General features: G+C 36.9%; 1 protein-coding gene across 11 annotated transcripts in view; it reads left to right on the forward strand.

The window, feature by feature from the left end:
* The window catches only part of CGNL1 (cingulin like 1), a 60,360-nt gene extending 41,456 nt beyond the window's left edge, over positions 1–18,904 (forward strand). For 7 of the 11 annotated variants that reach the window (XM_086848938.1, XM_086848940.1, XM_086848944.1 and 4 more), the window contains 7 exons: positions 6,374–6,535; positions 7,352–7,441; positions 13,118–13,201; positions 14,342–14,466; positions 14,969–15,077; positions 15,976–16,139; positions 16,706–18,904. In XM_086848938.1, coding sequence (XP_086705064.1) covers positions 6,374–6,535; positions 7,352–7,441; positions 13,118–13,201; positions 14,342–14,466; positions 14,969–15,077; positions 15,976–16,139; positions 16,706–16,850 — 879 coding nt within the window. In that variant the 3' untranslated portion in view covers positions 16,851–18,904. The remainder of the gene's footprint in view (positions 1–6,373; positions 6,536–7,351; positions 7,442–13,117; positions 13,202–14,341; positions 14,467–14,968; positions 15,078–15,975; positions 16,140–16,705) is intronic. The other 4 variants (XM_086848939.1, XM_086848942.1, XM_086848946.1 and 1 more) reach the window with 1 other exon arrangement.
* Positions 18,905–25,056: the final 6,152 nt, after the last annotated feature.

Here is a 25,056-nt window from a genome sequence, read left to right on the forward strand (position 1 = left end):
CATGAGTATCATGTTGGTCGAGTAGAAAAACAGTACATCAGTCTTGTGAGGCAACATGGGAGTTCTTCACTGCTGCATCTGTTCTGGGTTCTGTGTGGATTCACAGAAGATACTCATCTTGAAAGCTGATAATTCAATGTCATTCTGAAACATTAAATGCATATAAAAGGATATTAATGTACAAGTCCCTGCACTTAACCAGCTGTTCACCAAGTCATGCAAGTGTCAGGACTTAGAACTCTGAATGTTCACTGATACATTATTTTAGCTTCATTACTAAAATAAGCCCTTGAAACAGAGGAAGAATGTGGAAAACCGTTAAGGAAAAAAAACTCTCATCCTATATTATATATCTCTTACAAGTTAAGTTACACACACAAGGAATGGTCATGATTTCTCCTAAAACCCCTCTCACTAATTATGTATATATTTAAAGTACCATGAAGGTTTTCCAGATAATATTATTGAAGACACACAGTTGAATAGGAACTTTTGTCCTCAGCAGGTAGCCCAACTGTTGAAAGACCCCCGAGCTGTTCACCAGTCTTCACAGAAGTAATTGTGAATGCCGTTTATTTCTATTATTAACACACCTTTTATAGGGTCTACAGGGTTTGCGGGCAGAGCAAGCTACTATTGGCTAACACACACAGGTTTACATTCTTATCCTTGTACACAAGGATATTGTTTTGCTTTACTCTCTCTTCTGCAGGCAAGTTTCAAGGATTTCAGCCCTTAATATCACGACTTATTTCAAAGGCTGGTTTGTGCATACAGGCCTTTACTAATATATAAAATATAGCAACAATTCCCCCTTTCTCTTTTTGCACAAACCAGGCTTTGGATAAGATATCATACCACTTAGACTGTCACCCAAATTAACATAATAAGTAAAGTCCGTCCCCCTTCTAGCACAAGAGACGTCAACCATCCGGTGATGCCCCAGCTGGCGAACCAGCTTCCAGTGGGGTCACTATCTTCTTTTAGGGCATGTAACCCATCCTGTAGCTGTTGCAGTTGCCCATGGATGGAAGCTGAATGATCAGTAAGATTCAAGCAGCACATGCCTTCAAACTCCCCACAACTACGTCCCTGTGCCAAGAGCAAAAGGTCCATTGCAGCTCGATTTCATAATACTGCATGACATACACTACTCACATCAGCTGAAAGCTCACTTAACATTGTGGATGTTAAGTTCAATCCTTCCTTAGTCGAACAAGCGAGCCTTTTTAGGGTGGCTAAACTTTAATTCATTCAGGCTTCGCTTTGACTGTTCGATGTTCTTCATTTTGCTAGCTATATTCAACAATTGGTGTTAGCTTGGGTGGAACAAAGTTAAGTTTCCCAAGACAACAGGGTCCTCTATGTGGACTAGCAGGAATCCCATTCCATGCTCTATCCCCACAGATTAGGAACATGGAACTAGGTAATCGCTTTGGTAATTGCCCTGTGAGATTGCACCACAAACAAAGGCTTTACTTTCAGTGGTAGTAACGAGATCAGCTATAGGGTTGACTGCAGCTCAGGGCTACATTACTTTGTTAGAATGACTTTTTGTCGGGGTTCAAACATTATCCATCCACCTGAGGTATTGGTGGAACTTAACAAATCTAATTCTTCTGAGGGTTGTAACGTTGAGAACTTTGGTAATTTTTTGCTTGCCAACAGGCTTCAGGTTGTCTTAATGTGAAGCCAACAGTGCAATTGCACTCTTGCAACATTGCCAGTTGATTCAGTTGAGTCTCATTACTAATTAAATCTTTAAATGCTGGAGGATCCCATTCAGGGACTCCTACGAGACAGGTGCGAAAGGATCTCCAGGTGTGGCTAGGCTTAGACACATTGACTTTTGGCCAGTTCAATGTGCCAGAGTGACCCACATGTTCTGCCTCTTTTGGATGTTAGTTAGCAGACAGTTGGTCAGGACTATACACAACACAATTACCATAAGCAGTTTGTTCCATGCAAATGACACCATATTTGCAAACTCACAGCTAAAACTCCAATCGTTAAATGAACTTTCAAAGATGCTTACACTAGCTCTTGAAGGGGGAATACTTATACTTTATACTAACATAACAATTACTACACAGGCTAAACTATCTTAACCTATTATATAACTACTTTTAACACACGTGCTTTGGTATATATGTAGTCTAAGCGTGAAAGCAATTTGCTGAAAGGGTAAGCACACAACTACAGTTTGCTTTATATACAGTTAAATGGAGTCTCTACACTTCTTAGATCTTCTACAGAATTTCTCTAACACGATTCAGTCCTGGAACGTTCACTGCTCCCGTGATGTCAGCTGGCAGCTGATGGGTGACTGAGGGCCTTGATGTTCAAGTTGTTCTTCAGATCCTTCTAAATCTTAAAACAAAGGATACCTGAAAAATTGGTAGAGACATAACATCATAGTAACGACATAAAAGTTCTGTTGGCAACTGTCTGTGTAGTGCTCAGACACAACTGTGTCCTGACAGCTCCACTTCTGATCCATGTCCGGAGTACCAAGGCCGTGTGATGACTTCTCTGTTCACTGGATCTCGTGTGTTCAGAGGCACAGTCTGGTCAGATGGACAGGTGACCTTTTTGAACCTGCCAACAAAACACAGGCACCTCTCTCCTTGAAGTTAATGAATTACACTAATCAAATGTTTTTAGGGCATCCATTTCCCCCGTATTCTTAAAAAAAAATAAAATGAGATGTACTTCTGTTATAAACATCAACAGCAACACAAAACCATATACACAATTAATAAGAACTTATACTGGTTAAAAATCAATTAAATCATAAACATTATTAATAACATATGTAATATAAAACTACTATTAATTACTAAAACACTGCACCAGCATCCCATAGTTAGCAAGCAAACAGAAACAAAACAATCAGTGAAGGATTGGGTAATCACCTCCGGAAATGATTCTCCAAGCCCACTTCAAAACTGATCCAGCTGTCATATCAACAGGGTCAAATTGCTGAGTCAAAAAGTGACTCAAATACTGATTTGGTACAGAAAACATCTGGATCTGATGGCAAACGTTCCCTCCAGGTAAAGTCAAGGCTTGGCCAGGGCCTGGCTTTAAACTGGAAAGATGCCTCATAACATATTTCTAAAACAAGATTCCCAATAGTAGCAGCTATGAGATGCTTACAGCACAGCAAACTGTTAAAATACATTTGTACAAATCAAATGATCAGAAGCCTTAGGTACCAGACCAATTAAACCATGCAGCAGTTGGTTTAATCTGAAGCCTCTCCTATGGCAGCTGATCCTCAGCAATGATACATCTTCTTAAAATTCTGGAAACACTGAAAAATAAGAAAGCTATAACAAACAAAACTGCAGAGATTGCAACAACCAATAGAACTCCTGATGAAGTCAAGGGTGTCACAGACTGCATTCACTTCTATCCACAAGCAGGTGTTCACCAGTGTTCCATCACTGCTGTTTCAGTTGTCGCTGTCTTCATATCTCTAGGAAAATAACTATACTTTTCAGTTTAAACAAGTGTCTCCAATAAAACACAAAACAATTTAAATTAAACAATATTTAAACCTAACAATAATTATATATGATAAAAGGAAATAACAAACTTAACCTTAAAAGAATATCTAAGTTAGAAAACTTAACTTAAAAACATTCAAGCCTAAACATTATAAAACTTAACTATCCTTAATTCTATTAACACTTAATCTATATTAAATAAAATCATAACTTAATATTATTCTGTTAGTACAAAAAAGCAACTAAAAGTTTGATATATACTTTTTAAACACAATATAACAGTAACATGAATTCACTATAAAGATTATAAGAATGTAACAAATACATCACAATTCTATGTCATCTAGATTTGAGAATAACTCACAATAACTGCAAATGTTACTAAAAATACTTATTCATAACAGGAATTTGCCTAGTATATGCTTAAATTGGTTAGGATTTGAAAGTGCAGCTTTTCTAGAGGAAAACCACAACAACACAGGATTTGGCGAGTTGCCATCCAGCTTTGTAGCACTTTTCAAAAGTACTACATTTACATTTTTTCAGAAACATTAAGTCCAATTCTTAAACTAAAACCCAAAATCCAAATTGGTGTATATGCAGTTATATGTGCTTTATATAACAAAAGGACTCACATTAAAATTACCTGATTAAAATTGTGGAAAAAACAAGCAAATAGATAATATATACTTGAACTTAACATTGTCTTGTACAGTAAAGTTCTCTTAACTAATTATTTTTTAAACCATAAATCTCTTCTGTAGATAACATTAATTGGAAGGTTTTCCTAGAAGCTGTAAATCATACCATGTTTTAACCTTAGGTTCTAAACCAATTATTGCAAGGCAACTTCTGTTAAACACTTTTTCTCTCTCTTTTTTTTTTTTTTTTTTTTTTTTTAAACGTTCAAAGAATCACAATAACTTCTCTAGTGAAATCCTAAAAACTGCAATTGCATAAACTCATAATTACTTAAAACACAAAATTAACTCTACAATGGCATATAAAAACATTTTGAAAACCCAATAAATTATAACTTTTTAACAAACTGGGTATTATCTGGGTGCTTCTTCTTAGAGAGGGAGCCGGGGGGGTGGACTGCCCACTCTGCTGCTGCTGCGGCTCTGCTCTTATCTTCCTTCACATTCTCTACATACTCTTGCAGCGAGGAAAACGAGGAAAACGGAGAGAAAGGAAAAGAAAAACCTCACAAAGTTAACTTTAACAAATGCAGTTTTTTCTCTCAATCTCTCGTGTTGTTTGCCGATAGAGGAAAAAAGGGCACGATTTTACAAAAGCAGGCGATGTTACACGAAAAGTCTCTCAGGCCAGGTGCTAACAACGGCGATCATTGCAGCTTATCAGCATGGCCTTGGAACTTTTCTTGCGCTGCTTCTGCCCCCAGGGTGCCTTTGTTCTCTGCACCCACCTCAGTGCTCCCCCATGTCCCCCTGGTTCGGGTGGAAACCAATCTAAATTTGGCTTCTTTTCTTCCAGGGTGGTAAAGATGGAACTTTAATAAGATTGTAATGCTAAAAGTGACTCCAAAAATGAAGCAAATATTTCTGGATGTATCACATCCTGCCATAACTGAACAGATTCTGTTCGTTGTTTCAGCGTTCGCTGTGGAACTTTTTTTTTTTTTTTTTTTTTTTTTTTTTTCTTTATTTTCTTCTCTCTGACTTTCCCTCCCTCTCTCCATGGGCAGCATAGATAGGAGTGCTTGTCCAGCAGTGGGAGGTAAAGGCATCTGCCGCTGTGACGCAGGTAGAATTACGGGGCTCACAGCCTCAGCATATCTCGCTTTTCTGTCTTTTAAGGTATTAATTGCAATCTGCCAAGTTCGACCGAGAGACACAGTGTCCTTGCTCTTTTCCGTAATTGCCATTTCCCATATCAGAGCCGACATATCAGTCCGTTCTTGCACCGCAAAAAGCAGTGTGAGCACTGCAAATGCCCATGACAATTAGCCCATATAATGAGCATATCCAGGTCCTTTTCCTGGGCTGCTTCGCCTCGTTTAACGAGGATACCAAGAAGCAGTTTTTTAACCGCCGCAAACTCTGCCTCCATGCTGACGGCCACCCGCAAGGGGGAAGGTTGCGACCCTTCTACCACGCCCTTGCCTTCCTGGGCCCCCCCCAGCAGCCTGACTTTCCACGTCCTACCGCTCAGCGTCTCACCGCGCTCAGGCTGCCTATCCGGTGCCGATCCAAGCCCGCGACGTCTAATGCCCAGATCCACTCCGCTGACTCCAAAGCCCCTCTGCCCGCAGGGGTGTCCTTGGTCGGAGCGCCAGATGTTGAAAGACCCCCGAGCTGTTCACCAGTCTTCACAGAAGTAATTGTGAATGCCGTTTATTTCTATTATTAACACACCTTTTATAGGGTCTACAGGGTTTGCGGGCAGAGCAAGCTACTATTGGCTAACACACACAGGTTTACATTCTTATCCTTGTACACAAGGATATTGTTTTGCTTTACTCTCTCTTCTGCAGGCAAGTTTCAAGGATTTCAGCCCTTAATATCACGACTTATTTCAAAGGCTGGTTTGTGCATACAGGCCTTTACTAATATATAAAATATAGCAACACCCAACTGTATCTAATATCTAAAGAACCACACCATGGATAATTGTCAGTGTGAAACATGTAGTGTGAAGCATCTCATCATAGGTCATAATCCAAGTTTATTTTCTTGGTGCCATCTTGTGGATAAAACAAAAATTACTGTGAAAAGCCAGTAACTCGGTGGAATTCCTGTCATGCATCCAGATCTGCTGTGTTTGCAGTGAGCCCCCTTTACTGCCATCCCTTGTTTATAGGAAGTACAAAGTGTATTCCCATGGTCTTATTGCTTCAGATGCGCCTGATGGAAGAAAACCTGAGGGACCACCAGAGAGCTCAGGATGAGGCAATAACAAAAACTCAGTTACTGGAACAGACTGTGAAAAGTTTGGAGTATGAACTGGAAGCCAAAAACCACTTAAAAGATGATCGGGCGAGACAAATCAAACTAATGGAGGTAAAAGACATTCATATGGGTTTGTTTCTTTTTTGAAGAGATGAAAGTAATTTTGGTGTTTCACATGGATTCTGCTTGGAAGGAATCAAAATAGCTTCATGTTGTTGAAAATCCTTGTAGTATTACTGCAGAAAATAATGTGGTATATTTTAAAAGTGATTTGTTAGCATATCTATTGCAACATGATATGTTCTAAATTAGAATTTTCTCTCATAATTTTAATTAATTTCTTTTTAATTTATTTTATATAGAGCTTGTCATGCAAATTTGCATGACTTTCATTTCTAGGCCCATCATTCAGAACTTCAAAAATATTTATAAGTTTCAGCCTGTGATATCAATTCATTTCAGGAGTCTGAATAACATTGTAACTCTAACTTCTTACAGGGCATCATAACTGTTCAGTTCAACTAGGCTGTCATTTGACTTTCATAAACAAACATTTCTATGTCATTGTACTCAGATAAACAGAAATTTGTCTTTCAAATATATAATGTAATGCAGACACTCAAAGTCTCAATAGAAACATTACAGAATTTCTCTTATATTCTTGAAATTGTTTGGAGTGATAAAAAAAGGAAACAAAATGTTTATTTTATGTCTGTCAAACAAATTTACTGTAAAGCCTTATCTGCCTGCCATGTCTTTTGCTGTGTGTTTTGAGGCATTTCAGTTTCCAAGCTTAGTCTTTCAGACACTATGGGTCCTTGAAGTTTAAAGAAGAGAGCCCTGATAGCAATCTGAAGAGGATGGAAAATGATAGCAATCTGAAGAGGAAAGTAGTGTGTTGAGGTTGCTTTTCTTTGTTCCACTTAGGACAAGTTGTCTCACCTGGAACTTGAGCTTGATGAAGAAAAGAATAATTCAGATTTGTTGTCTGAGAGGATCAGCAGGTGCAGAGAACAGGTACTTGAACAAGTCTTCCGGCTTTTGTTTAATGATTCTATGAAAAAGTGTTATTAGAATCACAATCAATATTGATCAACTATATAATGATTAGCAATAGGGTTTATATGCTATACTTGAGCACAGCATGTAAATCCAAAAAACCCAAGGTTCACAAACATGATTAAATATGCTCCCTCCACATCATCACAGACCATTTTTTTCCTGTTGTTCTAACTGGAAAACAGGATGTATATAAAGACTGAAGACCTGTAAGTAAGCCTGTTGTGAAGAGTCTCTTATATTGAAAGATCACAATTTTAATCATACTGAAAAGTAGTTCAGCATAATAGACTCTTAATTTCAAAGAAGAAAGAGGAGGAGCTTTAGGAAATTGTGGAATTACTTAGTGAAATCAGCTGAACCAAGGATGCTAGCTAGTTTCAACAGAGAGGAAGCTTTATTTTCATTACAAGTGTAAAAACTGATTAAGATATGTCAAAGGCAAGACAATTGGAAAGTATTTTCCACATGAAAACATCAGTCCTTTGTTTGAGAAGTGTAATGTAAGTTGATAGCCCAGAAAGATGAGAAGAAGGATTTATTATTGAGGATTTATTAATGTCTCATGGGGCAGAAAATGTAGATAAATATTTGCTAAGCTAAGTGAGACCTGTTATAGCAAGTCAAACAAGTAACAAAAAAATAACAAAAAAAAGGCTTTTGTCTGTGTAAGTAAAGGGAAGAAGTTGTGGAGGCTGTATGGTGAGGCCTCAGTCAAAATAAAAAGTAATCCAGGTATTCCCTCTCAAATAAAGGAACATTTTACCTCTGTCTTCAATAAAGCTCATGAATGTGCACGTGGGGGAATTGGAGTGAGCGGATTGGAAATGAGACCATTGAATTGGAAATTACCAAGTCTTAGGAGAATTAGGAGTTCATTGGTTTGAAGACAGAGGCCTTAATAATATTATTCATGATTTCTGAATGAACTGACACAAGAAATTATAGGTCCTATAATAAACTATAAAGTAAAGTATAGGGCCTGATTACTGCAAAAGTAGCCAGACATCCATGGCTGAGTAGACAGGATCATGCAAATGTTGTAATAGTTCAGGGAAAAAAATACAGTGATGTGGCTGTCTTGGAATATCATGGCCTAGATAATATTCTTTGCCTTATTTTTGCTTTCTGAAAGATGTGAAACTGATGCATAACTCATTGCAGCACATCTGCTGCTGTAACTCTGCATGAAGTACTACAGCTCACAGTAATTTCCTAGAAGCTCAGGGGACAATTAGCATTGAGACACCCACAATAATCTGTTCTGTTCTCATTTCTTCTTCTCCAGAAAAAAAAGAACTACTGACATTCTTTTGAGTAGCTGTAGCTTCAGAGGGAGAACAGAAAGTAAAATCTTAGTTTCTGTGTCTTTTCAATGAAATTCTGTGTTCCACTGAGACAGCTGGGAGTTTAAAGTGAGGTAGAGCTCAGCTTTCTCTCACACATCCGTGAAGCACGAAGGCACCATTACTGCTTTGTTTGAACTCAGGTTACTGAGATTCTATTTGATTGGAATAAAGACTTTCTGCTATTGTTCCATTGATATTGTCCAGACTCCTATAGTCTCCTATACAGACTCAGTGGGTGAAATAGAATGTAATGGAATAGAATGTAAATGTAAATAATATGGGGTCATGCTGTTGTTAAAGCAGGAAGCCTTTAATACTGGATTCTGTGCTGTGTTGTAAACCTGGGATAAAAGAACTTTAGTCATAGCTGCCATGGAAGTTAATTTGCTAACTGAATGGAAACCTAAAATACAGTTTGGTGACTAAAATGTTACATAATGGGTAAAAGACGTATTTATTTTGAGGTCTGGAATTTCTCATTTCACACATGAGTTATAAAGGTTGCTTTGTTTTGATTTTATGCCAGAATGACTAAGTAGTCAAATTACTAAAGAGTATTTCAGGGTCTGCTAAGCATTTATAATGACATGAGAAATTATAATGGATTTATTTTGGTAATATCTGTATTCCTCTACATTTTTAAAACTATTATTATAAATATGTTATTTTAACATACTGATAATGAACTATAATACTGAAATTTCCAGTAAAAACAAATTTAAACAACTGTTTCTATTTTACATAAAGCTGAATGTTTGAATAAACATTGGCAAGACTAATAGTTCACATTTCTCTTGCCATGATATGTTATTCTTTTTTAATTTAAACAGCCTTTTCAATCTGAATGGCTGCATGATACACTGTTTTCATCTCATTTTGTGTTGTTCTCAAGAAGTACCACAGCAGAGTGGAAACAGAAAAAAAAATTGGGGAAAAGTGGTCATATCCTATTAGTTTTTAAATGATAATGTATTATTTACTCTAGAAAGACCAAAATACTCAAGCCACACTACTACAGACACATGGAAAGCTAGAGCACTCAGCTGCTCTTTAAGTCTAAAGTGAGCAGGGACAGGACATATTTTAATAAGTGATTTTTTTCCTATGAACAAGTGAAATGAAGTATCTCTTGCCTTATTGACTTTTCAAACATAATTGAAAAACCCTCACAATACCCTCATCAATTCTTGTGCTCTGTGAAAATATGAGCAAGAGACTACTGATTTCAGAGTTGTTTCCAGTAAGGGCATAAAATTATTAGTTTTCATGATGATTTTAGAATAAATAGATAAAATTGTAGAGACCTGCATCATTCACTTCCTTTTGGTTGTATTCCCAGTGGAGAGCTGGATACCTGCTCTTTAGCTGGCACTGGCTGTAGGAAGCAAAGAAATGAAAATCTGGATATGAAGATTGTTTTTCAGTTTTGAAACACCAAAGGGATCTGTTTAGCTTTAGCTTTCTTATTGATTAATCAGTGGTTTTTTTGATCACATACTTGGAAATTGTCTAAGACATTTATATATATGTGTGTGTGTGTATATATACTTGCACTACTTAAGAATTAACAAGAAACATAGGCTGCAAACCTGTTACATAGTGAACAATACTGATGTTCAATAATAATCTAATTTATTATTAGAAATCAAATTGCTTTCACTGTAATGAACTCAACAGCTGCTTTTAATCCTAAAGCTGGCACAAAATGATAAAGCTTTGTAAAATCTGATACAATTAGTTTTCTCAATTCTTTGTTATTAGCATTCTTCAAATCCAGCTGTGGTAAGTGTTGCTTTAAGCTGCAGAAATATCTATTCTTTTAACACAAGTATCACATATTAGACATAATTAGACATATTAGACACAAGTATCATATATTTCCTATATATCATGTATAGGAAAGGTAGAACATGGAACATGAAGTCCCACATGGTACATACACAGAGTATGGCCATGAAACCGGTACACCTTACAGCTGTGAAATAAATGGAATTTCAAGCACATTTTGGCAGACAACTGCTTTTCTCATTTGTGCATATTAATTTTGTGTTTACTGTTGAAAAACATAAAAAGATAAAAAAGTTTATATCTCCTCCAGCAAGAATTTTATCTGCTGCCCTTTCCTTTTAACAAGCTCTTGTACATATTTGCATGTAGCTTTCTGATCCTAATCAGATTTAGCACTTTTTCTCTCTCCCACTACCTTTCTGTGAGGTCGTTTTTACCAAGAGGTGTCCAACAACAGTAGCAGTCATCTTGGAAATATAATAATTGTCCTCTAAATAATTCCTTAGTTTGAATCTTGGGAAGGCTGCACAAATTTGTTACAGCCTCTGAGCACAGTAAGGGCACAGTAGAACCTCAGAGTGGTCCATTAAGCAAGTTCCTACATAAAACAAAACCCCTTTCTTCAGTTAACAGCTACATTTTTAATTAGTCATTCGTTTTACCACAAATTTAGCTGTATTTTTTCCTGTCTGTCTTGCTAAAGCAATTACAGCAGAATAAACTCTATGTAATCCCTCACATTATAACTTTTTTCATCTCTTTCATTAAAAAATACAGCTATTATACACGTGATTTAATTTGTCTATAAAATAATACTTTACTAGATAATATTCTATAGTATAACATATAAAACTGTTGTTATTATTAGGCTTCCATGTGACAATAAGAGCTTTTAAGAAATTTACCCAGCTGTTGAGAACACAGCCACATGCTGCCATTGGTATTCTAGGAGCTGTTATGACTTTAGTTTTCAGGAATGCCTTCTACTCTTCTGTTCTCATCCTGTGACATAACATATGCAACTGCATGCATTGCTGCCATTATTTGTATTCATATATCAATTTCCAGGCTCCAGAAACAGTGCAAATTACTTCCTTTAACCATGATTAACTGAAAATGTTTCTTTTAATAGTATGATGTGGTTAAAAAATAAGGCCTAGGGTAAATTTTCATCTGCTCTACTTGTTTAACCTTCACATTCTTAACATTGCTTTTGGATTTTTTTTATGCAAGAATTCCCAAGGGCTTTTGAAAGACCTTTACTGAGATAAATCTGTAACTGAGATTTGCTTAACTGGGATGGTGTGTTTATGCAAGTTCTTATGTAACTGATGTAAAGCAGGGAAGAATGCTGTGGCCACTGGAATCTTTATCAGTCTGTTTCTTTGCAGGTACAGTAATTGATACAGATATTCACTGTGTTCCCCAGATGATATCTATCATATAAGTCCTGTGCAGTGTAAACCACAAATGCTGTGGTAACATTTACTGTGCCTGTAGAAGCATTTTTAGGGATTTGCGAGGAGTCTCAGAAAAGATTGGAAGCAAGATAAGTATTTCAATAGCCCTACAAACTTCATTCTTTAGCACCAAAGTTTCAGTAGCAGCTGTTAGGCAGTTTAAAGTTTTTCTTTGCCCTCAATTTTTTTTCCAATCAAATCCAATAGTGAGGTAAAACAAACTAATTCTGCATTCTTGCGTCTCTATTGAATAGGTAGCTTTTTAACATCTTTGCACATGGAGAATATATCTTCCTTGTGGTTGTTGAATATGGAGCAGAAATATTAACAGAAACTGTAGACAAAGCTGTCTTTTAACAAAACAAGCAAAACCCACCCCCTCTCCAAATCTAGAAGTTGGTGCCCCTCCAATACAGGAGATGTAAAATTGACTGGAGGAGGGGAGCGATGTTTGTATCCATCATGCAGCAGTCTTGAAAAAGAGCTTTTACTACTCCCATACATACAGAAAACAGCAGTTCTCTGTGGAGTGTTTCACTGAGTTCTAGGCACTTTCTGCAGGTACCAGCTTGTGTTTAACAAAGAGAAACTTAACTTTGACTAGTCAGCAGCTTAAAAGTAAGGTGCTGTTTTAGAGGTTCAGACTTAAGTATGAAAACAACTGGAAAAGATATTTGAAGATGGATGTGATGTTCCACAACTCAGTGTCCTGCCATATGATGTGTCCCTCATACAACAGCTTAGAGTTCAGTTCCTTGCTATAGAATGTATATGGTAAACATCAACAATATCCAATGTGGGTGTGAAGTGCCTAGAACAGGTATTGGGAATAACATGGACTTCCTGAAGCAGAATTTTTTTTCAAGATTGTAGCTGTAAAACTCATCTGACATCATGTATATGTCTTGAGTTCAGAGAAAGAACATATTGCTTATTGCATAGGTATATGTAGTTTATATATGTGCATACACACAGTATCATATAGATAAATGTTATTTAAGTCTCTTATTAAAATTTCTGTCTTCTTTCTCTAATAGATTGAACAAATGAGGACAGAGCTACTTCAGGAAAGAGCTATAAAGCAAGACTTGGAGTGTGACAAAATTTCATTGGAAAGACAGGTAATTATGACTGGTTGTAAATTACCAGTTTTGGAGGAGCTGTTCTGCCAAGTCTTAATAGTACTTCAGGAACACTGTTGAATATATATCAAATAATTGTGACTTTAGTTGAGTGTTTTCTTCTGTAGTAGTAAATAATTCTTCTGCTGTTCAGTGGTCTTTGAAAGCAAGATTACTTATCATAGCCCTTAGGTGAGATCCAGAGGGAAGCTATCTCAACAAGTCATAGTATTATTTAAAAACTCAAGAATATAAAACAGATTGTAATGGGAATTTAGAGAATGTGTTAGTACAACACACCTAATTAGGTGCCTTCAATTATGTGACATTGATCTCATCTTAATTGTTTGAGAAAAAAGAATGCCACCTACTGGTATATACTATGTACATTCTTACACTTTAGTTCTGAGTTTCCTGTCATAGTCCTTTTTGCTGTTTTTGAGACCTGAGAGTATGCTTTGAATTTCTCTAACAAAGAGCTTTAGTTTTCTGTTCATCATGTTACTCTTTATTTGTTGGTTTTTGTTTTTTTTCCTGTCAACTCTTTGACTAGGTCCCCATTGAAAACCTGTATTACCTAGCCTCAGAAAAATCTTAGCAAAAAGTTTCCTTTTACAAATATTTTTCAAATTATTTTTGTAGTAGGAGTAGCATCAGAGAGTTAAGAAAGGCAGGGGAACACCCCAGTAACAGCTTTAATAAAGTAAAGTGGTATTGGATGCAAATAATTCCTTTGTCTACTTGTTCTAGCCATACACCAGTGATTTACAGGGCAAGAACACAGAATTTTACAAAAGAATTGGGTGGAACACAAGACAGATCTGACAAAGTATTTGGGAAAAAAAAGGCATATTAAAAAGTACTGCTGGAAGGGGCTTTCAAACTGTCTGAGGTTTAAGGGTCCATTTATTCCTAAAACTTAAACCAAAGCTGAACAGGAAATTCTTTTCAATAAGCCACATTAGTAGAAAATTTGTTTGTAGTAAACTGTAAAATCTCAATTACTTTCCACGTTCACTAAATACTATATCGATCACTGTACATACTGATACATGTTTTCCTGGAGACATGAATTTGGTGTTAAGGTGATATTTGTCAATGTGAGTAATTGTGTATTAACCAAGTGTGTTCCAACTATAGAACAAGGACTTGAAGAGCCGAATCCTTCACCTGGAGGGCTCTTACCGATCCAGTAAGGAGGGACTTGTTGCTCAGATGGAGGCAAGGATCACAGAGCTGGAAGAGCGACTTGCAAATGAAGAGAGGTAAAACCAGTTAGATCAAGATCAAAACATGCACGTTTATGTTTGTTATTATTATGGCCTCTTGCTAATATTAAATCTATTACAACTAACTTGGGATTTTTTCACCAAATTAAAATGGTTACTGTTTCATAAAAGTATTGCAAATTTTCTTTTTGACTGCAAGCACAGTAGAAGTTTGTCTTAAAATTTAAAACTGGGCACAGTGCTAATATGGTTCCATAGCTCCTTATTTTATAAAAGTTTAATATCAGGAACAGGCTTAGAAATATTATCTGTACCTTGAGACATCTACTTTCATGTTCACTTTTTGTTTGTTCTTAGAGGTGTGTATTTTTGTTGCAAAATGTTGCTGTAGTGACAGAAGAAATTCTCCTTAGTCATTTCTACCCTAAGTGTTTATTTAATTTTTAAAAGATTGTTAAGAAATTAAATTAACAGGATTTGGAGTATTTCAGTTCCTTTTTTACAAACCTGTCTTTTGTTGGTTTTGTTTTTTCCCTAGGGATAGAGCCAATTTCCAACTAAGTAATCGCAGACTTGAGAGGAAAGTGAAGGAGTTAATGTTGCAAGTAGATGATGAACATCTGTCATTGACTGATCAGAAGGACCAGGTAGAGGGAAAGACTAACATGCAAATATCTGATATTAATCCTACTAGCATAAACCATATGTAAAAGATACAAGATGAATGGAAGTAGATTCTGATTACTCTGTTTATGAACTCCCATTTAGTGATATTTGCAGCTGCTATTTCATCATGTGCTTTTTTCTAATACTAAATTGTTATTAATTGTGAAAATTATTAAAAGAAAGCAGTTACAGAAGCAATGCTAATTTAAGAAATAAATCAAATAACAGAGAGTAATTGATCCTGTAAATACACCAACAAGTAACATATTCTGTCTTGTCATCATAAAATCTTGTTATAAAAAAAAGCCATTTACTGTTAAATATGGGCTGTAAGTCTAAACACACACTGATGTTCTAATAGCAATGTGTTCTACCATTACTAGTGGTCTTTGTTGATTAAAACATGGATTGTTTCAACACATGAGCCAACAGTTAATATTCTGCCTGGAGAATGAACAGTGTGTTTCAAATTGCAGACATCCATTAGAGGAATGATCTTTAAAAATCCTCTGGGTTTTTGAAATGTATCTTATAGTATCTGTCTGTTAAAGTTTCTTAACTTAGACACCCTTTTAACTCTACTGTGTCGTAATTGACACAATTAACCAGCTCGTAATTAACCAGCTCTTCTATCACATAATACTGTCTTACTCTAGTGAAGCTCTCTTTGCTTGTTGCTGGTTTTTCTTTGTAAAAAAACTGTATCACATTATTTTTCTTAAAGTCTAATGCTGACTTTCAAATATTTCTGAAGCAGAGGATTACAGTGTCACTACACTGGCAAAGTTTTGTCTTTATTCTCCCTCTCATAGATGCTGGAAGAATAAAATTCCTTTATTAAAATAGTCCTCTAATCTAGATGACATGTAAATATTGCAGTTGAGTTTGCGTTTGAAAGCAATGAAACGTCAAGTTGAAGAAGCTGAAGAAGAAATAGACAGACTGGAAAATGCTAAAAAGAAACTTCAGAGAGAACTTGAAGAGCAACTAGACATAAATGAACAATTGCAAGGACAGCTTAACACTGCAAAAAAAGAATTAAGGTAGGATGAGTTGTCAGATCTTCCAGTTCTGTATCACATCACTTCTCACACGTTTGACCGCTCACGTCTGTAGTCCATAAACTGAGGGCTTTCTCTACAAGTTTGTCACCAGCACACACAGTTTGACACAGACCTGTGAAACTCTTTAGGTGTCCCAGCCTTCTTTCCCCAGATCTCCCTTCTGAATAAAGTCATTGAGGCGGGGAACATAAAATGGAAAAAAGTGGTGGGACTTGACACTCTTACTATTTGTAGCAGTAAAAATTTCCCTAATGGCTGAGGGGTACAGTCATCCTGTGTTAGTTTTCCTTGGCCATCTGGGAACATCCCAGTGTGCAAAGTTTAGAGTTTCCTCTCTCTGCCACTTTAGTTAGAGGTGCTTGAAAATTTGATTGTTCTATCCCATGCATGTTTCGTTCGTGTAAGATGTCTGTGATAAACTGCCCCTGCCCGACTACTTTGACATCCTTCAAAAATGTAAATCCTGCCTGTCAATGTTTAAAGCTTTGTGTGTTCTGTGTGTAGATGTGCTGTTTTAATAGCAAATATGTGTGGTTTTGCTTTAGTAGACTGAAGAAGTCACCAAGTAAAGTGTTGGCTGATTCTGATGATGATGACGACGACGACGATGATTTCAGCACGGATGGTGATAGTCTCTGTGAAGTACCTTCAGGAAATAATTTCTCAAAAGATGATGACACAAAAATCTAAATAAGTATGGATTCAATTGCTTGAAAGTACTGGAAGAATAACAAATTATCAAGAAACTGGATATTCTAGAAGCCAAATGACATAAAGGGATTTAAGAGTTGGGAACATAATGTTTCCATCCATATGTGCCATTTTCTTATTTAGATCTCCACTGTTTATTATAGAAAACAGGATTGCATTATAAAACAGCTATAAACATATATATATATATATAAAACTGCTACTGAAAATGTGGAGATAATGTTTCACATTGAAAATGGGATTTTGCAAAATTCTGTTTGAGTAAAAAGCCATCTGATAGTAATTCAAAATTAGTTTTTAGTTATCAAAAGCTTTTCCCTAAAATTAAGGAAACTATGGAAGATTATTTAATAATTGTAAGTAAGGGGAAATTTTGTATAAAATGTAAATATTTTAAATTTGATCTTTTTATTGACTACTTTAGTATTATTTTGTAAAGTTTCAAATATTATATAAATCAGTTTGATATGTAAAATCTTAAGGTTTCTATTGAATGCTATGTTTGGATTTTCACTAAGAGGAAAACAGATGAAAATTAATACATTTCATGCATTACAGAGCAGATTCATAGTTCCTGGGCCAGGAAGTATATTTTGGAACCAGTGTAAGTTTTATTGTATGTGTTCTGTATATTAGAGGTCAAATGTTAATCCTGCCTGTTGACTTTAAAAGGACCATCACATCTGCATGAGAGAGGCTTGGCTTCAACTTCTATGTGAACTTAATTTGGGAATCCTTCTGTTCTTAGTGAGGAAGGGTGAGAGTGATGTCAGTTCTTACTTATTATCTTTCATTTCCTGAAAGGAAGTCAGATCTGTCAGAGGCAGAATGCTATAGGCCTGCTGATTTCAGTACATTGGGACAATCTTGTCTTGCAGGTTTCTAAAGAGTCCCACTTGTTCCAGTAAAATTAGTTGTGGTCTTTGAAATAAGTACATGCTTAAATCTGTTAATTGATATGAAAATTTTATGCTGCTGGCAAGAAATTGCACCAAGGAAACAGAAAGCATGTAATCTGATTTTTCTTCTGGACCTTCTACTTGTGATATATTGCAGTGCAGGATCACGTCTGCAGATATATATTAGTATTTCTGTTTACAGAAGTATCTATTCAACAAACTTTGTGGGAAATTTAAAAGAAAGAGCACTGAGGATTTTATTTTAAAAACATTTTCTATTTTGTTGCTAAAAATATTTTTTTGCCATTCGTGTTACATCAGACTGGTTTTGCTCCTTTACAAACCTAGAATTCTAAGGAAAGGTCATTACTACAAAATGTTGTTAATAAACAAACCATGGTTAGGTTCTTTCTATGTATCAGTATTTGTCCTCAGTTACAGGTTAGCAAGCGTTTCATTGATTTGAGCAAGTAATCATGGAATTGTAAAAAAAATACTTCGAACTGAAGTTGCTGGGAGCTTCCATTATTCCCACAAAGGAATCTGCTGCACAGAACAAATTTAACAGCTCTGACAGTGAGGCTGACAGATGTGGTTAAGGCAAAAGTCGTGACAATGGCAGTATCCATTTTCATACAGTTACATGAAATGGAACTCCTGCCTGCGAGGTCAGAAATGCATTCCTGCATAGCAGATCAGACTCTTTGCTGTGTAATTCCCTTCAACTTGCTTTTGATAATTTGAGTTACATGGGAAATAATAGGAAGGGCATAGTTGTAATACTTTGTCTCTGAATCTTGTATCTTTTCCAGTAGCAGACATGGGGAATTTTTTGCAGTATTGGCATTACTATTTTGACATCACAGAAACAGCCTTTCATCCAAGAAGACCCGTGCTACACTGTACTGACAATCATCATAGAAACTGCTGTGATTTATTTGTTGTTTCATTTGCATGTTTATGTAGACATTTACTTCAAGCAACTGATTCCAGTCTCCAGTACTCTATCCTGTAATGTTCATAGATGACTTCTTTCAAACCACTGGAAAAAAAATCACTTAATATTGCACCTACCTCCAGTTACACTAAACTGTAAAAGAAAAATTCACTTAAAATAAACAGTCAGTGCTCTCAGTTCTACTTTGTGCATGTAGCTTGATATGACAATTGAATTTCATAGAGACAACATATGTTTGAAACATAACAAGAAAATAATTATCTGGGAAATACTGATGCTGTAAACAAATTTCTGCATTTTCTTCTCTTTGGATAGCTACTTTCTTTGTAACTTGTAAAGTAGGTGGCAGGTGTACATCTAGAAGACTCCTCATTTTATCTAGAAGGAGGAAGACAATATCATTGCAGACTCCTACTTGCAGCAATCCTTCTTAGCAAACCTCCCTCCCCACCTGTTTTCAGAAAAAGGACTTGTCATTAGTTTGTTCATTTGACTTGCCAGTGGCATTTCCCCTTTAAAATTCTCAAATAATATTACTGAAAGTCTTAAGACACTGTAAAGGATTTTTCAATTCATTCAGCAAGCAGCTGGTAGCTCTGTTTCTCGTTACACGTTAACTATGGTGGTGGTAAAATTATCTTCATTGACACAAAAAAAATTTTTAAGAGTTTATGGTCATCTTATTTGTTCACTTCACCTCCTGTTTGCTCTGATCAAAGCTCATCTTCAGTCAAAGTTTAGTTCAGAAAAATTTCCTGTTTCTTTCATGTAAACTATTTTTAAATTAATTTCAGAAGAAGCTCTTGACCCATAAAAGGAAGCAAGAGGGGGGTATATATAAAGAAACACGGTTACAAGACATTCAGTGCCTAGAAGTTTGTATAAACATCAGAGTTGCCAGTATATTGCAGAGACATGGCTTGAATTCTGAGCTGTAGAGAACTTCAGTTTTCTTCCACAGTACGAAATACCTCTTAAACAAACAGACCCAAGCTAAATCATGTTTTATATTAGCCTAAACTGATGACTTTTATAGTGGATGCTTGTCTCTCAGTGTAAGTAATCTATAGTTAACAGTGAACTTTTTGTCCTTTCTGGGATTAATGGCCTTGGTTTTCTGAGTCTGTTTTTGTAGATAGGAGAAGACAAATTACTTCTACAAGAGTTTTTTTATGTTTTAAATCACCAACATTTGGCAAGTGCTCCAAGATCTTTGCATGGTAGCTTCTATACAGTGCAAAATATGTAAATGTTAAACAAGTGAAGAAAATCCTCCTGTCCTCCATAGACTCCTCACTCACTAAGCAATGAAATTAAAGATACTTGTCACAATAATGCATTTTAATGTCCTTGAGTTCAGAAGGCATCCCTTTTCATAAAAGCATTAAGATCTTTGAGACATCGCATCTCTTGTTAGTGCCTGAAGAAATAAAAAGTTGTCATCTTGCTATCCCCTGTACCCATTTCCCTGCACTGCACTTTATTTAAGGAAACTCCTGTACTATGCAAATACTTTAGTTCATCACTGAGCTTTTTACTGTTCAATCAACCAGGCACGTTTTCCCCTCACAACTCTTGGTGATGAGACTGTAACTTGTTGATTAATCTGAGTATTCCTCTGATTTATCCTCTTCTCAACTTAATTCCCTTTTCCTGATTAAATAATCTGTTCTGATTTATAAATTATTTTCTAAACTGTTCCAGAAGCCATGTGTTTTCCTCATTTTTTACAGACCAGCTGTGTGCTTTGCTGAGTGAGCTACACAGTGCAATAGCTTCAGCTTTTACGCCTTTTCTGGATCACACAGCATATTTTAGTAATTAAATGTTGATTCTTTTAGCTTACTGGAGCTTTCTATCCTGTGAGTAGAGCTACACATTTCAGCTGCTTAATTTCTACCAACTGCACTTATCAAGTAACATTGCAAATTGTTCAAAGACTTTGCTGAAAGAGCAACATTCTTTAGAAACTGCCAGGGTTTCTAACACATTTAATTTCTTCTTTTTTGCATACGGTTCTGACTAGGTCACATGTTTAACCTCCTGACCCCTACTATGTTATACTGAGGGAAATTTCATTATCATCTCAAAATTTACTCATGAGCACTGGGCTATTGAGAAAAAGCTATAGAAATTAATAGAAGGGGGGTTTTGTATTGCAGGCTTTTCTTTTAACATGTAAGAAAGGACTGACTTAAGAAGGGAAGTTCAGCAGACAAGGCCAAGTGCAGTAGTTTTCCTCATCTACCTCAGCAGCAGCATAGCAGCCTTTTAATTGTTGGTACCAGTGAACCTTACCTGAGGTCAGCAGCAACTGTTTTATGTAAGCTGGAACATTTGATCTTTTCTCCACTTCTAATAACAATTTACTCCTTTATTTAGATCCTGAAGCTTCATGACATTAGCAGAAGAACAGACAATATAAAAATTTACTTAAATTCAGAGCACAGGTAGAGGATGAAAGTTTAAGCTCTCCAAGTTGTCAGTAGGAAAACAATAGGAACACTTCTATGTGAGTGCAGAGGAGGAACTCATTACAGGTAACCTGAGTTTTGGTTTGCCTTCTGTGTACTTCTGCTTCCGCAGAATGGGTTTTCTGAATAATGCTTCATGTGTTAGGTTACAAAGCTGTTTTCAGTAGTTTCAAGTACTCCTTTCATTTTGGTTGCATGCAGGCTGGCTAGGAAGGACACTATCAAAAGGCATATTGGGACATAAGGAAGAAATACAGATAGCAGGGAAGATTCAGCTCAGGATCCAGTTCTGATTAATTTGATTTTGACCCTCCCTTCACTCTTAAAGATCCTGGCACACATTGAGATTGAAGGTCTGGCTCTGCAGTAACCAGCAGGCTCTGGAGTCTTTTCTGCAGAACAACAGCCTTAAGTATAGATTTCCTTGCTTTATGGGGAGTTTCAGATCTGGTTTTCTTAAACAAGAAAATGGTTTATTGTGTAACAGGTAGAATGGCTAAGAAAAGTGGCAAGGAAAAAAGAATAAAGTAAAACTGTGAACATAGTAAAACTATGTAAAAGCAGCAAAATCAGCCAACCAAAGAAAGGAAGTTTCCTGAATTAGGCCATGTGTACTTTAAACACAGCCCACTGTGCCTTGCTATTTCAGTACATATTGTGTATGGTGCCTGCTATTTTAGAGATAAGATCAAATTCATAATTTAGATCAAAATGTCCCTCCCAAATGTGAACTTAAGCTTTACTGAGTCACAGTGGTCTGTGTGGATATAACAAACCAACTCCAAATGCTCACAAACTTGGAAATTCGGTTTTCTAAATGAAACAGATTCCATTTAGAGACCCTGCTGGGCCAGCTGCTTACAGCACAGCAGCCCTATAAAGGTGCAGGTAAGTGTCTCAGGACTACCAGACTATGCTGTGCTTTCTAACACAGTACACAGCTGATGGTCTCTCTTGCCCTTCCCAGTTGTGGTTCTTCATCAGTGACCAGTGCAGACTCTGTTGGAAGACCCAATGCGTGGCTGATATGCACCAGGCTAGAGAGGAAGTGAAGAGACCTGACCACCGGATGTCTGGGAAACAGAGTTAACATTAGCTTATTCACAGCAATTACAGGTTCCCAGGTGCTGACAAAATGGTGTGGCTGTTGGGATATCCTGCTTTATTTGGCAAGTTTAGAGTTTTGGAGTATTTCGGTCAGAGGATAGGAAAGAAACAACTCAAAATTAACACCCCTGTCCTGGTTGTACTCTCCAGGTGTCTGCTGGGTCTTCTCTTTCTTGTGGGTGAAAGCTGTACTATATGCCTGGGGTTTTATTTCCCTTCACTTTTTGCTGACCATGTGTCCATAAGTACCACAAGAGGCAGGCAGTGTCTGCACTCTGCTGTGGTGACATTGCCAGGGTGGTAGCACAGGAAATGTCAGGACACACTGTGGCCTTGACATTAAACACCTGTCTTTCAGCTTTATTTGAGCAAAATAAGGAGCTTTTTTTAACTTGCACAATATCTGTTTACCTCACTTGGTGAATGTTTGTATTCACCTGGTGGCTCTTACTGCAAAGCCTCACCATGCTTTTCTAGGGAATGCAATTATGGCTCAAAGCTGGATTACCCCAGCCTTGGGAGGCTGTATCTAAACTGCAGCATCCATCCATGTCAATATGCCATTAAATGACATTAGCAGCTGTAGATGAAGGGCAGTGCAGGTGGAGGGAGGACACTGGGCACTGGAAAGCTCAGTTGGTGGTGCAGTCAGCTCAAGTCTGTTCTGTGGGGTGTCAGCGCCAGTGCACAGGGTAATTCCTGCATTGGATAGGTCTCCACACTGCGTGATTAAATAGTCCTGTACCTCCTATGCTTGCTGAGCCTAGAGCCCTAGGTATCAGGTAATTGAGCTTTGATTCCACAAACTTTTGTAAAGTCTTGTCATTTTAGCTTTTCTTCTCAAGTATATAAAAATATCAACCAGGCACAGAGGAGCCATGCCTCTTACCACAGTTGTGAGTGTGCCCAGGTGTCAGCTGTGAGCCCTGGGAGGATGCTCTGAGGATGAGCTGAGTGGAGATAGAGTCAGATACAAGCAACACGTTTTAACTTTGATTGGCACTTCTATCTTGTCAGTGCAGTTTTTCTCACCACCTTTACAATTTTTACAAATTAGAAGTAATGTAGAGGGAAAATGGGACATTAACACCCAATTAACTTTGCTGCTCCTCTGAAACTATTCTGTGCTTAGCAGAGCCAGAATCTGGCTCTTGAGAAAAAAAAAATACTGGTTTTCGTCGGAAAAGGCTTGGAAATCTCATACTTGGGAGCTGCAGTGCAGACCAAGATGTCTCGGAGAAGCCGCAGGGAGAGCGGCCCGCAGGGGGCAGCAGAACGGGGCGGCTCCGGCCCCTTGGCCGGGAGTGGCTCGGTGCGTCTGAGGTGCCTCCTCCGTGGAAATCAATTCTCTATTGAAAATACAAGACAGAACAGCCAGGTTTCCATTCAGGAAGTAGGCTGTTCAGAAAGAGACACGCTGCTCCACAAAAAAATCCTTTTAAGTTTAGAACCACAGTCAAAGTAGCATTCAAGGTGTTAAGGTGCATGAAGTGACTGATATGAGGAGGATGGTGCTTTCCTATAAAAATATTCATGCTGTAAGTACTCAGATATTATTGCATGACTCTGTAAGAAGATAGAAAATTGAGTGATTCTGAGTCTGAAGAAATTAATTGAAGAAGGACAGCAAAAGCTCAGAGTATCTTGTCTTGACTGTTCAGTGACACTGTAACAAGGTGACAATCTTGAGAATAGAGCAAGGATAATAAAAATCGGTTGGTTTTTTTTTTTTTGTACAGCATGATTAGACACACTTGGATTGATGGTGATAATTTATCAAAAAGCAGAAGTTCGCAGCTGGTAAGAACATCCATTATTCATGAAAATATGATGGCTGGAGTTATGCCAGACAAAGATCAATCTAACCATACCATCTGTACGTGTGATTGTGTGCCTTTCCTGCACTGCAGACATCCAGCCTAGAGATGAGGAAGTTTATGTCAGGTTCCTATCAGGGTCAAAACTTCAGCCAAATATGTTTCAAGTCACTGTTTTTCTAGATACTTCCATTGTTTTCAGAAAATCACCTTTCAACTGAAATTATTCCAAATGATGATGAAATCCTGCTTATAGTTACAGCAGGTTTATGCAGAAAAGGCATCCTATTAAACAGGAAGATTTGTTTGTACGGGCAGGATGCAGAAAGTGTTCTCGTTATACTCATCTTCCTTTGCAATTTACACCCACGTTGGGCACTGTCCTTTGCATAAGCCAAGGAGAGGAAAACAATATTCTATTGAGAAACCTACAGAAATGTTCAGCAGAAATGCAATTATGGAGGGCACTTTAACATTTTTGTCCAGTGTTAAATTCTGTAGCATCTTTTTGTCTGTGTTCTCTCGTTAATCCATCTTATTACTAAATGTGTGTATTAACAGAGGAAAACCCCAAAATTCATGGAGTATCTAACTTCAGTCATATGATGAGAATTGATAGAACACAGGACAGTGGATTAAGATTTTGAAAGTATTTGTTACTCCTCCAAATGGTTTACTAAAAATAAGCTCGAAAATGAACAACCATCAGGTGTTTTCAATGTATCCAGTGCATACTATTAATATATTATAAACTCTGCTCTATATAAGTAGAAATTACTGGGAATTTGTCTATTGATTGTAGAGGGAGGAGGACTGGATTTTGTGTTATATCAATCATTGGGTAAATGTTTCTCTAAAAGGTAGCAATATAGAAATTTCCAGGGGCACATTGATGGTCTAACATCCTGTTTTCAACAGCAGCCAATTCCC

The sequence above is a fragment of the Cyanistes caeruleus genome, chromosome 13 (genome assembly GCF_971803275.1).
Source record: "Cyanistes caeruleus chromosome 13, bCyaCae1.hap1.1, whole genome shotgun sequence".
Lineage (NCBI taxonomy): Eukaryota > Metazoa > Chordata > Aves > Passeriformes > Paridae > Cyanistes > Cyanistes caeruleus.